Source organism: Hirundo rustica, chromosome 9, assembly GCF_015227805.2.
Source record: "Hirundo rustica isolate bHirRus1 chromosome 9, bHirRus1.pri.v3, whole genome shotgun sequence".
NCBI classification, from domain to species: Eukaryota; Metazoa; Chordata; class Aves; order Passeriformes; family Hirundinidae; genus Hirundo; species Hirundo rustica.
This window is the reverse complement of record NC_053458.1, coordinates 28,001,018-28,016,773: the sequence shown is the minus strand read 5'-3', so window position 1 is coordinate 28,016,773 and position 15,756 is coordinate 28,001,018. Positions and strand designations below refer to the sequence as shown.

The following is a 15,756-nucleotide window of genomic DNA, read 5'->3' as shown; positions in this document are numbered from 1 at the left end:
CCTGGAGTTTTTGCTACAGCCACCAGCTGGGCCTGTATTTACCTGAGATGTGGGGCAAGAAAAGCTGCCACAACCCAAGCCATCAGTGCAGTGCCCTGAGGTGCTAGAATTGGGTGTTGATCAGTTTTAGGTTCAAGTCACTCAGTGCTGGGACTGTCCTGAGTACAGACATTCCCAAGGGACAGCTCTGGCTGCGAGAGGCACCACCAGCAGCAAACCAACAACGACGGAACTTTATCGCTCCGACACAAGAAACCTGATGACAGCGCAGAGAGGCGGCAGAGGTCGGAGGCTGAACAGCAATACAGCTTGGAGGAAAATCCCCTTCCCGATTCCCCAACTACAGCTGATTCTGCGTCAGGAAAAGCAGCGCGGGCTCTAAAGGCCAGGGCTGTAAACAGGGGCCGGGGCCGGGGCCGTGAGGGCAGCGGGTTACCGCGACGACCGGCCCCGCCCTCCGCGCGCCCCCCGCGGGCCGGCAGTTCCCGCCTCTCTGGCGCGGGCGGATGCCCTCCCCATTGGCTGGGCGTTGCGGGGCGGGCGCGCTCCCTATTGGTCGAGCGCTGAGGGGAGCGGTGGCGCCGCGGGCGCTGATTGGCGGCTGGGCGCGCAGGGGCGGTGCGCGCGGTCAGCATGGCGGCGCCGGTGCGACGGAGCGTCGTGTTCGTGACGGGCAACGCCAAGAAACTGGAGGAGGTGAGGGCGGCGGGAGCGGGGCCTGGAGAGGCGGTTTGCATCTCTCCCTCCCTTTCTTTTCACTGCCTTCTCCCTGCGCAGGTCACGCAGATCCTCGGGGACTCCTCTCCCTACACGCTGGTGGCGAAGAAGATTGACCGTAAGTTGTTGGCAGGGCGTGGCGGGATGCGGCCACTCGTCCCGTCCCTGCCGTCTGCTCAGCACCGCTCCATCCCTGTGTCCGCAGTGCCCGAGTACCAGGGGGAGCCAGACGAGATCTCGGTGCAGAAGTGCCGCGAAGCCGCCCGGCAGGTCACTCGCTGCTTTTTCCCCTTTCCCGGCGGGATGGGTGTGGAGGGACCCCAGACAGGGACACTGAAGCATCCGAAATGGCCCGAGCTGGCCTCGCTGCTCTCCCATCACCCGGCTGTTCTGGTTTATACTGTGTTCCTCTAGCAGCAGGAGGTCATGGAAGCTCCTTAGTCCAGGCCTGGTGGCTGCATGGCAAAGAGTTTTATGTCTGCTGAACATTCCAGAGCTGTCTCTGGGATGGGTGGTCCTGAAAGAACCAAGTGAGGGCTGAGACTCGAGAACAGTGCAAGCATGCTTCTGGAACACAGGCTTTCCCTTTCCTTGTCCTCCAGGACGGCAGGGAGTGTTCAGCTCTGCTCCTTTTCTCCGTATGAAACCTTCCCTTGCTGTCCTTCAGCTGCTCTGGCCTGCATGGGGAGGGTTGGGGTTTGGTTGTGTCTGGTGCATGTTACTTTTGAGGTCAAGTGGAAACATGAGGATGGGATAGAGCAAGGGGCTTGGGGGCAGTGCCTTCCTGCAGATCTGATGTTCTCCTTCTCTTGGGCTGTCACTGTAGGTTCAGGGACCTGTTATAGTAGAGGACACCTGCCTGTGCTTCAATGCCCTGGGGGGCCTTCCAGGACCCTACATGTAAGTAAGAGGGAACCCATTTCCCCTTTCACGTGCTGGGATTAGGAGCACAGACTGGCTCCACACTCCAGGAGCAGTGGGGTCAGGGAGGTGACTGCTGCTCTGTGCCCTGCTCTTCATCCTGCCCCTCAGGGGCCGGACTGAATTCTCTGAGCCCTGCTGTAAGTCACAGAGCAGGAATGGAGAGACAGACCTGGGTTGTTAGCTCTGGTTTCCAATCTGTGGTGTCTGTTCTGGCAGCTGGGGAACCTGTCCAAAGAGCAGGCTCTGTGCAATACAGGCACCAAGCCTTTCAGCAGCACTCTGTCGTGAGTGCCCTGTAGGTTCTCATAGGGACAGCTTTAATCCACAAGATAACAAAGTTATTATGTATTTATATGGACCCTAGGATGCAGTAAATTAAATACCCCACTGCTGTTTTCACTATGTCCCCTTCAGCTTAAGAGATAAGTCTGTCCTTCCTGGTAAAATATGAGTATGAGTAATAATAACAGCAAAAATAACAGTAAAAATAACAGCACATTGAGAGGGATTCAAAGGCCTATGAAAATGTAAGCACCAATGTCGCCAGGATGCCTGTGTTTCTGAGAGATAGTGGCAAAAAATGATCTTCCCTCTTGCCTTCCTTTTCAGAAAATGGTTCCTGGAGAAACTCAAGCCAGAAGGTACTGCCCTCATGCTACTGCTCTGTGTGTGACCCATTCCTTTGCCCCTGAAGTGGCTCCCTGCATGCTGGGGGAACCAACAGGTTCCTGAGCCTCTTCTGTGCCCACCTTCCCGGGATGTTGTATTTTTCCCAGTAATTTCATCCCTGGATTCTCAGAGTCTTGCCTCTGCAGGCTGGTGGCAGGGCTCGTGGGAGCATCTTGTTGGTCCTCAGTGTGACCTGGAAGACCTCCTGCTCCCTGTGACTTCAGGGCGAGCCCCTCTCCACTAATGCTCCCCTCCCCTGCTGGGCCTTGATCCCACAGTTCATAGCGTGACTGCAAATCCTGTGCTGGTCTCATTAACATGAGCATTAATCACATTCAATCACTGGGGGCTTTAGTCCTTCCTGGGTTGCTTCCTTTTCTAAATTCACACTGTGAAATGAGATCTTGGGGCTCTGGCTTCAGTCACGGCACGGATCTTTCCAAGAACATCCCGGTGCCTGAGCTTTGTCACCTCCTGTGGTGGTTGGGAATGTGGAACACTCCATCCGTCTGTGCCTGGGTGGATGTGCTGTGCTGCCAGGGAGCAGCACTAACTGCAGGGTCCCTTCTGTGTCCCTCAGGCCTGTACAAGCTGCTGGCTGGCTTTGAGGACAAGTCTGCCTACGCGCTCTGCACCTTCGCCTTCAGCAGCGGGAACCCGGAGGAGCCAGTGAGGCTCTTCAAGGGCCAGACCCATGTAGGTGGTGTGTGCCTGGGGAAAGCAACGTGCTGAGGGAGGAGGGCTCTGGTGGGAGTTTCATAGCAGCACTGGCTCTGCTGAGGACAATTTTGGTGGCCTCTGGGTCGCTAAATGTTGGGAACAGGCTTGAGGAGAGCGCAGCTGGTGGGAGGTGGGTGCTGAGGGTGCAGCCCTTTGTTCAGTGGTGCTTGCTGAACTCTGCACTCCTCAGCCCCCATCCTCCCTCTGACGGGGCTGTATTCAGGTGCAGTTCTTAGCTCTTGTTTGGAGAAGTCAGAGCACTGTTGACATAGGCCAGCATGAGTCTGGAGCTGCTAATTTTGGTCACATCCTGGGGAGGAGCTGGGAAGGGGGACAGCACCCTGCAGAGCCTGTGGTGGCTGCAGTGTGAGCTGTGGCTGTGTGTGTCCATCTGTGTTTGAAATGGGACTGAAAGGGAAGTGCAGTCTTTAAGGTTTTTTTGTATTTTCTCATGGCAGGGACTGATAGTGGAGCCCAGAGGCCCTCGGGATTTTGGCTGGGATCCCTGCTTTCAGCCGGACGGCTACAACCAGACGTAAGTGGTGTTTTACCTGCAGCTCTTTATGCAAGGCAAACCTTGCTCAAGAGTGTCCAGAGGAAGTTGTTTGTGAGGAAGGGCATCAGGGAGAAATGTCCTCCTGGCTCAGAACACTGTGGGTGATGGGAAGCCCCTGGATCAGGGGTTGTGTCACTACAGATGCCCTACTGACTCAAGCAGGGAGGCTGAGAGGGAGCTCTCGGTGCTGAGGGATGTGCTGTAGCATCTCTGCTGCTGACGCTTGTGGTTTCTGTCCCCTGCAGCTATGCTGAAATGCCCAAGGCAGTGAAGAACACCATCTCACACCGGTACAGGGCGCTGAGCGAGCTCTCAGCCTTCTTTCTTCAGAGCAACTCGACAGAGCCTCACCCCGCTCCCAGCTAGGGCCCGAGCTGTGGGCTCTCACAAGCACACAGAATTATCGGGGTCGGAAAGGACCTCTGGAGATCACCGAGTCCAACCCCCTGCCAAGGCAGGAGCTGCGCATGTCACACGCAGCCCCGGTAGAGACTCCCTGCGCTGCGGGATGCCATTAAAGCTGCTCCTTTTCAACCCACCGCTGCCTCGTTCTGCGCTCCTTTTGTTGCTGCAGTGGTGCCGCCGAGCCCAGCGGGTGTGGGCTGTTAAAGCTGCGGTTGTGACTCGGGGGCCGCTTCGCACCGGAACCGGGAACGGAGCCGGGAACGGACGGGGGCGCGCGGAGCCACCGGCCAATGGGGAGCGGCCGCGGCGGAGGCAGCCAATGGGGAGCGGCCGCGGCGGAGGCATCCAATGGGGAGCGGATGCGGCAGAGGCAGCCAATGGGGAGCGGCCGCGGCAGAGGCAGCCAATGGGCGGCGGGCGCGCCGCCCCGCGCAGCCGGAAGCGGTCAGCGCGGGGGCCGCGTGGGGCCGCGGCGGGAGCGGGGCCCGGCCCGGCCATGGAGCTGCTGCCCCGCAGCCCCGCCGAGTTTGGCTCCGCACGCTACTGGGATCGCTTCTTCCGCCAGCGCGGGCAGCGCCCCTTCGAGTGGTACGGGGCCTTCCCGGAGCTCTGCCCCGTTCTGCACAAGTATGTGCGGCCCCGCGACAAGGTGAGCCCCGGCTGGTCCCCAGTGCTGTGTCCCCTCCGGGCTCCTCCTGGGCCACGAGTTCTGAAGTTGTTTTGCCTGGAGAAGAGGAGGGCTCAGGAGCGACCTTGTCGCTCTCTACAGCTCCCTGAACGGAGTATAGCCAGCTGGGGCTCGGCTTCTTCTCCCAGGCAACCAGCAGCAAGGTGAAAGGACATAGCCTTAAACTGCGCAAGGGAAGGTTTAGGGTGGACATCCGGAGGATGAATTTCGTCAGAGAAAGGGCACTTAGACAGTGGAATGGACTGCCTAGAGTGAGGTTGTGGAGTCACCGTCCCTGGAGATGTTTAAGGAAAGACTGGATGCGGCACTCGGTGGCGTGGTGGTGTTTGGTCATAGCTTGGGCTCCATGTTCTCAGAGGTCTTTTCCAATCTAGTTGGTTCTGTGTGTGAAGTCTGACACAGACGATGTGAAGTCCCAAGGATGCCTTAGCAAGAGGACAGGAGACATCCCTGGGTGGCCCTGGTCTGGGGAGCTCTGGGGGTTAAAACGCCGCAGTCATTCTCAAAAAACATGCAGCAGATGCATCACGTGTCTGCCCATGGGACTCTTCTCTGTGGACATGTTATCTTAGGCCACGGAGAGGGAGTTTGCAGGCCCTGAGGGTGTGGCTTTCACAGAGGGCTCCTGGACACCTCTGGTGTTTGCTCCTAAGGTGGGGGGGCATTTCCAGGGTGTCCTCACCATCACGCCGCTCTTGTGCCGCTGCCCAGGTTCTCGTGGTGGGCTGTGGGAACTCGGAGCTGAGCGAGCAGATGTACGACGTGGGGATGTGCGAGGACATTGTCAACATCGACATCAGCGACGCCGTCATCCGCCAGATGCGGGAGCGCAGCGCGAGCACGAGGCCAAAGATGAGCTACCTGCTGATGGACATGCTCCAGATGGACTTCCCTGACGCCCACTTCCAAGTGGTCCTGGACAAAGGCACGCTGGATGCCCTCCTGACAGATGAAGAGGAGGCCACCTTAGCCAAGGTGGACCAGATGTTTGCTGAGATCAGCCGGGTCCTGCAGGTAGGAGGGCGCTACCTCTGTGTCTCCTTGGCTCAAGCCCACGTGCTGAAGAAAGCCGTGGAATACTTCTCCCGGGAAGGCTGGGTCGTGCGTGTCCACCAGGTGGCCAGCAGTGGGGATGAGCAGCAGTTTGTCCTTCCCGTCTTTGTGTACGTCATGACAAAGTTCAGGAAGATCCCTGGCTCAGCAGCACAGATCCTGGAGATCTGCCCTGAGGAGCAGGACAAGCCGATGCGGGTGGAGAGCGCGGAGCGGCTGGTGGCAGCAGTGAAGGACAGGCAGCATTATGCCCTGCTGTGCAGCCAGATAAGCAAACCCCCCTGCAGGGAACAGGTTTCCTTGGATCTGTGTGAGAGAGAGAGCGGGAAGCCTCGCTACACGCTGCACGTGGTTGACAGCCCCTCGGTGAAACCTTCCCGGGACAATCACTTTGCCATCTTCATCAGTGAGTACGGCCTGTCCAGCTGCAGTCAGGCAGTTGCCCTGGCCAGGAGCTGCAAAACAGCCAGCCCTTGAGGGCCTCTTGAATTTGGGACTGAAGAGGGAAATAACCCACCTGTGTGGGGTCGGGCTGATGTTTTAGTTCGGCTTCGTGGTGGGATATATGCTTTTCTGGTGGTGCAAGCGGAGATCTGACACAGAGCTCATTGGGCAGAGGGACACTGCCTGCCCCACCTCCAAGGTGGAAATTCCTGCCTGGATGCTGGTGACAGCCAAGTTAGCACCTTGCAGTGAAGGCATCGCTGCTCTGTGTGGGTGTTCTGGCTTGCAGGGCCAGACTGCTGGGGCTGCACTCGCAGAGATGTGTGGGCCTCGGCCAGCAACACCGTTCCCTCCCTGCATGCCTGCAAATCTGGGGCTAAGCACAGCCTGGAGACAGGTCAGGAGCCTGTTGGACACACCTTCTAGTGAGATGTGGCTTTTCCAGCTTCTTGCACGAGCCTGCCCAAAACAGGGGAGATCCTATCTCTCCTGATGGTCGCAATGCACGTCTCTAGCCAAGCAGTGGTACCTCCCTTAAATGTCGTGCTGTTCCCTGTGGCTCCTCCCTTGGAGGCTGGAGGGCCGAAAGCAGCCCAGGCTGACGGCAGCCCCTCTGCAGTCCCACAGGGCAGAGAAACCGAGTGGCTCTTTGGGACGGAGGAAGGGCGGAGGCAGCTGGCGGCCAGCGCGGGCTTCGGGCGCCTGCTGACGGTGGCCCTGCACAGGGAGCAGCGCTACGAGGGCATGGCCGGCATCCAGGCAGAGCTGTCGGGGAAGGTGATGGAGCTGGCCCTGCCGGGCCTCCCTGCCCGGCAGCAGGTGAGCCCCCACTGCCCGGCCCCCTGGCTCCCTTCCCAAAGCAGGGCCAGGCAGGGAAACCCTCTTCTCCAAGGGAGACCAAGCTGCAAGGTGTGAGCTGGATGCCTTGGGGGGCTGGAGATGGGCCTCAGGTGCAGCTTCTCTTGGCTTTCCCTCTAGCTGTCTGCCTGTGCTTGCAGGCAGGATTTGAGGTGCTTGTGTGGTAGGATTCAGTACGAAGTCCTTGCCCTCCAAAACCCAGCATCCCAAGAAAAGCAGAGATCCAGAAATCCTGAAAGCATCCAGCCCCATCTAAATCCTTCTGTTCCTGTCTTCTCCTTCCTGCCAAAACTCCACACATCCGAGCTCTTGCAAAATATCTTGCTGTGTTTGTTCCCTGTATTCCCTGCATTGGGGGTGAATCTTGTGCAGATCCCCAGCTCTCCTGTGGTATCCCACTGCTCCTCTATTGTGTCTGCTTCATCCTGACTCTGTAGCCATAGTCAGGACAGTGGGAATGCCAAGCTCTCCTCCTGTAGCCTTTCCTCCTTCACAGCAGGCCCTGTCCTCCTTGCAGGTGCCCTTCCTGTCTGTGGGAGGGGACATCGGGGTGCGGGCGGTGCGGCACTGTGACAGCAGCCCCCTGAGCGGGGAGTTCGTCGTGGAGGACGTGAAGGGAGATGGCACCTGCTACTTCCGCCGCCTCATCTTCCTCCAGAACAGGAACGTGGTGCAGTCAGAGGCACGGCTCTTGGCCCCCACACCTCTCTCAGGTACATGGGGCAGGGGCCAAGGCTGATTTTTTGAGGTGACAGAGAGCGAGAGCAGTACAGGAAGAAGGTGGAAGTCCTGCTAGGACCTGCCTGTCTTATCCCAGAGCAGCCCTGGGAGCATTTTTACACCATGAGTGGAACAAGGCTGGGGGTGGCTAGTCCCCAGAAAGCATCTCCATCTCCCCCCTTGCCTTACTGGCCAGTGTCTCCTGTTTTTCAGGCCAGAAGAAGCGGAGGAAGGACAAGAAGAAAGCCGGCCCTGCTGAGCCACCTGGAGCCATCGACAAGAGCTACCTGTGCTGTGAGCACCACAAGGCCATGGTTGCGGGGCTCTGCCTGCTGGGGGGCCCCGACGCCCTCCCAGGTGACGAGGCCGGCAGCGGGAGGCTGTGCTGGGGGCAGGCGTCCCGGCACCACAGCCCCTTGGGGAAAGGCTCTTTTGGCCAAGGTGCCCCGTGCAGCCTTCCCAAAGCGCTTTGGGGACGGTGGGCGGGACAAGCAGCGGGATTGTGGCATCCCTGTGGCTCACTGGGTGCTCTCGGTCGGCAGGAGAGCTGGCAGTGCTGGTGGTGGGGCTCGGCGGGGGCAGCCTGCCCCTCTTCATCCACGATTACTTCTCGCAAGCCCGCGTGGCCGTGGTGGAGATCGACCCCTCCATGCTGGAAGTGGCCACGCGCTGGTTCGGTTTCTCCCAGGGTGAGCGGATGCAAGTGCACGTCTCCGATGGCCTGGACTACGTGGCCAAGCTGGCAGCTGAAGGTACCACCTCACAGAGCATTGCAGGTGCCCCCTGGAGCCTGGGGGGTGCCACGCTGGGTAGTGGAGTCCTGGGCTGTTGTCACCACCTGCTTCCTCTTCTTGCCCATCTCCTCCTACAAACTGTGTAGAGGACCTGAGATTTGTTGCCTCTCCCAGCACCAAGGGCCTTTAAAGAGAAACCCCAGCAGAGAAGACACCCATAACGTGGCAGAAGTGGTGTCGTTGTGGGACATGAAAGATGAGAGACTCCAAATATTTCAGAAGGGAAAGAGTATAGAAAAAGAGCTTTATTGTCTGATTCTTACTACCTTTTATAAGGTGTTCTGATACAGACTTAACATGATCGGTGAATAGGAACAACACCTCTCTAATTCCATTGGTGAAACCAGAGAAACAGCAAAACCACCTGGAGAAAGACTGTTTTGAGAAAGAATAGTTGTTTGCCAAGATCGTTTTGAGAAAAAGCTTTCTTGAGAAAGTTTTCCTTGGGTGAAAGTTAGCAGCTACTAGCAGGCCAAAATCTCTTAGAGCCAGAAATACCAGGCCCACAAAGGGGTGTCTTGGCCATCCCATCTTTGGCCTTCCCATGTGTGTAGCTCATCTCTGTCCCATAGGATAACAATTGTCTGTGCTTCGTCCTGCAGCACCAGCCCAGTATGATGCTGTCATGTTCGATGTGGACAGCAAAGATGTCACAGTGGGGATGAGCTGCCCACCCCCAGCCTTTGTGGAAAAGCCCTTTCTGCAGAAAGTTAAAACCATCCTCAAACCAGAAGGTAGGAGGGGAGATCTGGCCGTGTCCCCGTGGCCAGGCTGGTTGGTTCTGTGGGGAGCTGGGGCTGTGTCACCATTTCTCATCCTGGAGAATAGTGGACACAGCCAGGATTGCTGGCGGGTCCCGTATCTGGGTGTTTCAGTGGGCACTGTGACAGCGGGATGGAGTGGGCGGCCTGCAACGCCGCTGGCTCGGGCAGGCTGAGACATCCCAGGGGGGCCAGCAGAGTTTTTTGGAAGCGGAAGGTGTAGGTGATACCTGAGAACAGATCTTGTGGCCACCTACGGCCCATGTGGGAGCGGGGCCAGGGGCTCCGGGGGATGCCGGTGAGGGACACATTTTCTCCAGGGTGGCAGGGAGCAGGCTGGAGCACGCAGGCCGCTCTGAACCCCCCTCCCTCGCCCCGCCACAGGAGTCTTCGTGCTCAACCTGGTGTGCCGCGACGCCCGGCTGAAGGAGTCCGTGCTGGCCACCCTCAGGGACGTCTTCCCGCTGCTCTACGCCCGCCGCATCCAAGGGGAGGTCAACGAGATCCTGTTCTGCCAGCCGGGCCCCGCGGGCCGGCGCGACCCCGCCGAGCTGGGGGCGCGGGCGCGGGCGCTGGAGGGGGCCCTGCGGCGGCCGGGCCGGCCCTGGGACAGCTCCTACGCGCTGGCAGACGTGCTGCAGGCCGTCCACATCCTCTGAGGGGGCTCTGCCGCTGCTCGGGCGCTGGGCCTCCCTCCTGTGCGGGCTGTGGCCCCACAACAGGGTGCGCTGCTGCCCGATGCCGGCCTGGGCCTGCGGAAAGGATGGGACTGGCACGGGAAGGAGCTTCCTGCAGCGCGGCTCCTCGGGGAGGGGGCCAGCGCCGTGGAGGGCTCTACAGCCCAAGGGGCAGCGTTCAGGGGTGAGGAAGGTGCTGTGGGACTGGCAGGACTGTGGGTTTGGGTCTGTCCTCGTTGCTTTCACGCTTTTGGAAGAACATCTCTCCGACTCTTCTTCCCCTTCAGCACAGCTCCTCTCATTCTAATGGTGCCTCTCCCTGCATCTCCAGCATTCCTGGTGTCTCTGCTGAGCCCCAGGCCTGCTCCAAGCCTGCTTGTGGATGTGTGTGGGTGGGCTGAGAGCTGTGACAATAAAGTGCTCAGGGGTGCTCTGAGGCCTGTAGTGCTTTGCTAAGGTGGCTTATTTCTGAAGCACCCACATTCCTGGAAAACCTGTGGTCACCTCTGCACTTCAAATGCATGTCCTGGGAGCAGACAGCTGCCCCTTGAACCCCACGGCCCCCTCACCACTCCCCAAACTGCATCCCGTAATGTTTCCCCTCTTCTGAATCTCTCCAGCCACTGCACTGAAACCCCTGAGCTCTGCCCCAGGGCCAGCAGGGACCCAGCCCTGGGCTCGGGCTCCTGGCCACACCGACCCACTCACCCAGCTAGTGCAGGTCAGCCTTTCTGCAGGATGAAAGGGCAGCCAGAAAATACCCATTGGAGTGTTCCCCCAGCACCCCAATCCTGTCCAGACAGCTCATTCAAGAGCTGATGTGTGTGTCCTGTCTGGTTACGGAACAGCTGACCTGCAGATTCTCATTCATTCATCAGAAGCTATTTTGCAGGGGGCATGTTTTCTCCCCTGCAACAACTGGTGCCAAAATGAGCTTGAGACATGGTACCAAAGTAAGCAGCTTGCAATCAGCAAGGTGACAAGCTGGTGCTTTGCCACTGATCCTGTACCCTCACTCCATGCTCCCTTCTGCCACTGGCAGCCTGAGAGAAGACGTCTTTCTGACAGCTGCTTCCCAAAGCACACCCTCCCCAGGCACCTTTCCACAGCCTAGGGAGGAAACAACACCAGAAGTAGCTCCAGGAGACATCTGTGTCTCAGCATCCCTGCTGGGGCCATTTCCCAGCTCTGCAGCTCACACACCCTGTCCCAGCAGAGCTTGGGCTGCCCCTCATCAGCCTCTCCTTGCTTGGAAGGAGCCAGCTCTGCTCTATCTGTCAGAAAACCTCTTCAGAGTGAGAGGGTGTGTGAGCCTGAGAGTTTGCAGTTCCCCAGCTCCATGGGGCCATGGGAAGCACACCCCAAAGGGTGTCATCCCCTGAAGCAGGGTAACCATGTGCCACTGCACCAGTGCAGGAGATGGGGCTGCTGGTGCCCAGGATGCACCATGGCAGCTATTCTGCCAGCAAGCACCTCCCTCTGATCAGCAACTTAGGATGTATTTTCATTTTAATTTGCCAGCAGGTTCTACTTTGGGAACTGCTCTGTTCACATCCCTTCTCTGATGCTTCCTCCCTTGTTCCCCTTCACACAGAGGGACAGATGAGTGCCCTACTTTCTCCCTGGGCTAACCTGCATCTACGCAGAGGGAGTAGATGCATTTTTTAAAACGTGCTTTTGATGGTTCCCAGGCCCAGGAGAGCAGGGCTGGCCTGCTCCCTGCCTCAGATAAAGGCTGGCAGCCCAGTAGGTGGCCTCTGTGTCACTCACCACCCAGTCACTCCAGTGTATTCTCCTTCTGTGGTGAGTTCAGGACACACGGGGGAGAAACAAGGCTGAAGCTGGAGCTGAAGTGTGCCTGCCCTCATGCAGTTTCTAAAGCTCCTATGTGATGAGCACTGTTTTGAAAGATCTATTATCCACCTAGCTTAGCGATGGCAAATCTCTCAACAAAATCAGCAGTGCTCCATTTACTCTATTTTTAACTTTGTTTGCAATTCCCAACATAATCTTAACGACATAGGTTTTTGTGTGTGTGCCCTTTATTTTACCAAAACCATTTCCTTTCTTCCCCACAAGCTCTTACAAAGGCTGCCTTCATCCCTCCCTTGTCCAGTCCTGCCTTTCTGTTGTGCTTCCAAAATGCTGCATAACGCCACATCCTGGTGGAAAAACAAAAGCCATCTATTAGAAACAATGTAAGGATGAAATCTCACTTCACTGCAGCTGTTCTTGCAGCGACTGATAGCCTGAACTCTTTGGTCTGGAAATTAATTTCAGCTGGAAAACTGGCAAATTCACGAGCGCTGCAAATCCTCCCCTGCAGGTAAAACACTGCAAGGCTGGAGTAATTACACGTAGTAAATATTCCTCTGCTGGCAGCCAAAACATGCAGCTAACGTATATGTTTGGCAAGGGTGATTCTGCCGAGTGCTTTGGCGATGTACTCATGTTTACATCCCTTTCTCCTCACTTCCTTCCCTTGCAGCGTAGGCACGCTGTCAGTGGCGGGATAGAAACAAGCTCTGCCGTCACTTAGCAACCCTCACTGGCACGGAGATGTTGACTTCTTCCTTTCTGGCTTTCCCAGCACTACAAGAGCCAGGTGTGTAGCTCATCCCACGGCTCAGGTGTGAGGCTGTAGCCAGCTGGGGATGCTTTGGGCTGGTCCAGTCCCTTCTCAGAGTATCACATCCGCGTCCTGCTGCCACCCCACTGAATGAGACACTGGGAGTTGTGGGTCAGCCCTGAGATTCCTGAGCTGGGGTGGAAGGATCAGAAAGGTTTTTTGCCCCAGGGTGGCTGTGGGCAGGCAGGTGGTGGGATGGGGACACTTTGAGGCAGGCACTGATGGGGTACCACATGTACACCCCATATGGTGTCACAGCCCAGGTCCCTGTTCTGCAGAAGAGAAGAGGATGACATTCCAGTTCCCTCTTGGGAACAGGGTAGAGGTGGATAAGGGACATACTGTCATCAGCTCAAAGTACAGCAAGCAGCTGGCAGAGATTTTGCAGCACCAAAAGCTGCAGGGACTGAGCCCTGGGCTGGTTCCCTTCAGCTGGGCAGAGCCTTGCCCTCACTGCCTGGGGATCATGCACAGCATGGTCCAGCACAACAAGGGCTGCAACAGCCACTCCCAGGGGCTAGAAGCAGGTGAGAAATGTTTTGTCTACGAAATCTTTCCTTGGTGAAGCACTTGGCTTGTCTGAAACCTTCCCTCGGGGAAGCACTTGGCTTGTCTGGCTTTGTGGCCAAGGAAGCAGGCGTGCTGCCAGGCTGCAGGGAGGGAGAACAGCGCTTTCCTGGGGTGCTGTGGGCTGCAGGGAAACGTCTCTGCAGGCAGCAATGCAGAGCGGTGCCCTTTTCCTACCCTGCAACGGGATGCACTCGACTAAAGAATGCAGCTGGAGGTCACAGGGCAGGAGAGGAGAGATGGGACAGGGATTGGGTTGTCCTGCGACCAGTGAGTCAGCAGTGCCCCGGGCTGTGGGGGGGGAAGGCAGAAAGCACGTCCTCTTTACATGGAGAAGTGCTGCAGCCACTACTCTAATCACAGCTCCGAAACCACTCTGGCTTTCTTTCACGGGCTCGAATTCCAGCTTTTGCAGCTCCAAGGTCTGAGCTCTCATCTTGGGCAGATGCACAGGCATAATGCTGACTGGCACCTTCCTGCAGCTCCACTGCGGAGCCAAGCGCTGCCGAGAACCTGGGAGCTCCCCCTTGCACGGGCTCCTTGCCCACACCTCCTCCTGCTCCGTGCCTGTCAGCTGCCTGAAAAGCTCTGTAAAAACTCCGCGTTTGCGTCTGAAGCAAGAAGGAGGTGAGGGAGGTCCCTGGAGGGACGAGCAAGTGTGAAGGAACCTGCCTCTTCTTAGGGGAGAGGATGCAGCCCCTGCTGTGCTGTGCTGTGCTCGCCCCGGGCAGGGCAGCATGACCGGCTCTTCACTGCAGTCACCTGCCAGTCTCCACTCTGGTTTATACAGAACTCATTTCTCGTGAAGGGAATTGCCTGGGGACCTGGTCCAAATGTCCTCAGTTTTGACGTCACACTGCCTGGTTAGGGAGAAGTGTCTGTGCGTGAGTTTGTGGCTTCAGCTGCACCCTGAAGCCAGGCTATTTTTGCCATATATTTTTCTGAAAGTCGTGGCAGGACAAGCTTGCTGTCTGCAGCCTTGATCCAAAATGCACTGGAGGCTGTGGCTTGGGACCCCAGGCAGGCTGTGCTGGAGCTGGTGACGTGTGACATCAGACCACGCTGTTGGAGTCAGGATGTCACCTTGGGGAGCAGGGCATCCAGCCTTCCTGCCGCGCCAGGAAAGGTGCTGGCCAGAGCTTTTCTCTCCTTGCTGAGCCTGGCACACAGCGAAAGGAAATGATAAATATTGTGGGGCACAACTGAGCACACCAGGGTAAAACCAGAATGCATTTCGCTGGTTAACCAGTGAGCGGCACAGCTCTGTGCTCCTGAGGATTGCACCCACTGCTCCCCTAGAGAACAATTTCTTGTGTGGCCCCATGACACTGATTAGGGTCTTGTATTTCAGAGTTATTTGTTACAAGAAGTTTTGCAATGGTCTCTGCTAGTATCACTCCCATTTCCTTTAATTTAGCCACTCTCAATCTTGGCAAATTCAGAAAACCAGGCTGGGCTCTGCACGGGGGTTTGGAGCAAGCTGCCCAGAGGAGTCAGTCACGAAAAGCAGAGACCTAAAGATACGCTCAGGTGCCTCTCCTCTCTCCTTCCCTGCTCTCTTGGAATTGTTGGAAAAATGAGGAAAACCTCTCATGATTACACAAGCATCTGTAATGAAATTATCTGTGCTTTTTCCAGAAGGTGGGGAATCTAGACTTGTCTGCTTGTGGCTTTTTTTTTTTTTTTTTTTTTTTTTTTTTTTTTTGAGGGGGGAAGAGTGGATTTTTGTAAGTGATAGAATGTGGGCATTCAGTGGCTTTAACTCTGCTTCACCAGACAAAAAAGCTTGGTTTGGAAACTTCCCAGACTTGGGGGAATAACCCAAACTTTTCCTAATCTTAGTTGTTTTCCCAATTTATTTTATTTTATTCATTGAAGAAGAAAAAGTTCCCCAGGTTATCAATTGGAAGGCGTGCATGGTGCTGCTCCCTGGGCATCATGCCTTTGTCAATCTTCATTTGTCTGCTGTGGAGATGCAATCCTATGGCCAGGCTGCTCTTCTAGGGATCTTAATTATTTCGTGGGGGCAGCACAAAGTGCTCTGACACTCATAATGTTCTTCCCAACTTCCAGCCTCCATAGAAACCCACGAACTGGAGGAAGGCCAGGCAGCTACTCCAGTGCCCCCTGGCATAGCTTGCTCACCCAGGAGTGGGGAAAGAAATAATCATGCTGCTAATTGGCATAATTATGTCAATAACTCCCAGGCTCCCAACTAGACAGAAACGATGGCAAGGCTTTTCCCAGAGGCTGTGATCTAACTGCAGAGAGGAGGAGAAGCTGCCTCACGCCCATTAAAAACTGTTACTTGTTTCCAGAGTTATAGGTAGGTCTGTTGTAACTTTTTACACTTACTGAGAGCTCTGGCCAAGAAGTTTTGATAATCCTCCAGATCGTTAGTCTCCGTCAGCCTGCAGGATGTTCACAGTTCCCTTTTGTTTTGCTTTTCACGCTGAGTGAAGCCACTGTCTGCTTTAATAGAGAGGATAACTTTTATCGCCACGGGACTCCAAAGCCTGCGTTTCAGATATTTTCACGATGTGACTGCTGCCAGTAATCACAGATAAATCTCAT

At 56.5% G+C, this 15,756-nt stretch overlaps 2 protein-coding genes across 2 annotated transcripts; both read left to right on the top strand.

Annotated features, from left to right (window-relative positions):
• Nucleotides 1-573: 573 nt before the first annotated feature.
• On the top strand, nucleotides 574-4,124 carry ITPA (inosine triphosphatase). Its single transcript, XM_040072795.2, has 8 exons — nucleotides 574-696; nucleotides 778-835; nucleotides 923-987; nucleotides 1,544-1,617; nucleotides 2,251-2,282; nucleotides 2,891-3,006; nucleotides 3,489-3,565; nucleotides 3,832-4,124. Exons 1-8 carry the CDS (start codon nucleotides 634-636, stop codon nucleotides 3,950-3,952), a joined length of 606 nt encoding a protein of 201 aa, XP_039928729.1. The 5' UTR covers nucleotides 574-633; the 3' UTR covers nucleotides 3,953-4,124.
• A 344-nt stretch (nucleotides 4,125-4,468) lies between these two features.
• Nucleotides 4,469-10,430, top strand: METTL13 (methyltransferase 13, eEF1A N-terminus and K55). Its single transcript, XM_040072872.1, has 8 exons — nucleotides 4,469-4,640; nucleotides 5,391-6,138; nucleotides 6,796-6,995; nucleotides 7,552-7,747; nucleotides 7,968-8,111; nucleotides 8,297-8,506; nucleotides 9,151-9,282; nucleotides 9,694-10,430. Exons 1-8 carry the CDS (start codon nucleotides 4,488-4,490, stop codon nucleotides 9,966-9,968), a joined length of 2,058 nt encoding a protein of 685 aa, XP_039928806.1. The 5' UTR covers nucleotides 4,469-4,487; the 3' UTR covers nucleotides 9,969-10,430.
• Nucleotides 10,431-15,756: the final 5,326 nt, after the last annotated feature.

Coding starts and splice junctions, on each gene's coding strand:
- ITPA (XM_040072795.2), top strand. CDS start 634: ATGGCGGCGCCGGTGCGACGGAGCGTCGTGTTCGTGACGGGCAACGCC. Junction 988..1,543: donor GCCGCGAAGCCGCCCGGCAG/GTCACTCGCTGC, acceptor CTGTCACTGTAG/GTTCAGGGACCTGTTATAGT. Junction 3,007..3,488: donor TCTTCAAGGGCCAGACCCAT/GTAGGTGGTGTG, acceptor TTCTCATGGCAG/GGACTGATAGTGGAGCCCAG.
- METTL13 (XM_040072872.1), top strand. CDS start 4,488: ATGGAGCTGCTGCCCCGCAGCCCCGCCGAGTTTGGCTCCGCACGCTAC. Junction 7,748..7,967: donor GGCCCCCACACCTCTCTCAG/GTACATGGGGCA, acceptor CCTGTTTTTCAG/GCCAGAAGAAGCGGAGGAAG. Junction 8,507..9,150: donor GGCCAAGCTGGCAGCTGAAG/GTACCACCTCAC, acceptor TTCGTCCTGCAG/CACCAGCCCAGTATGATGCT.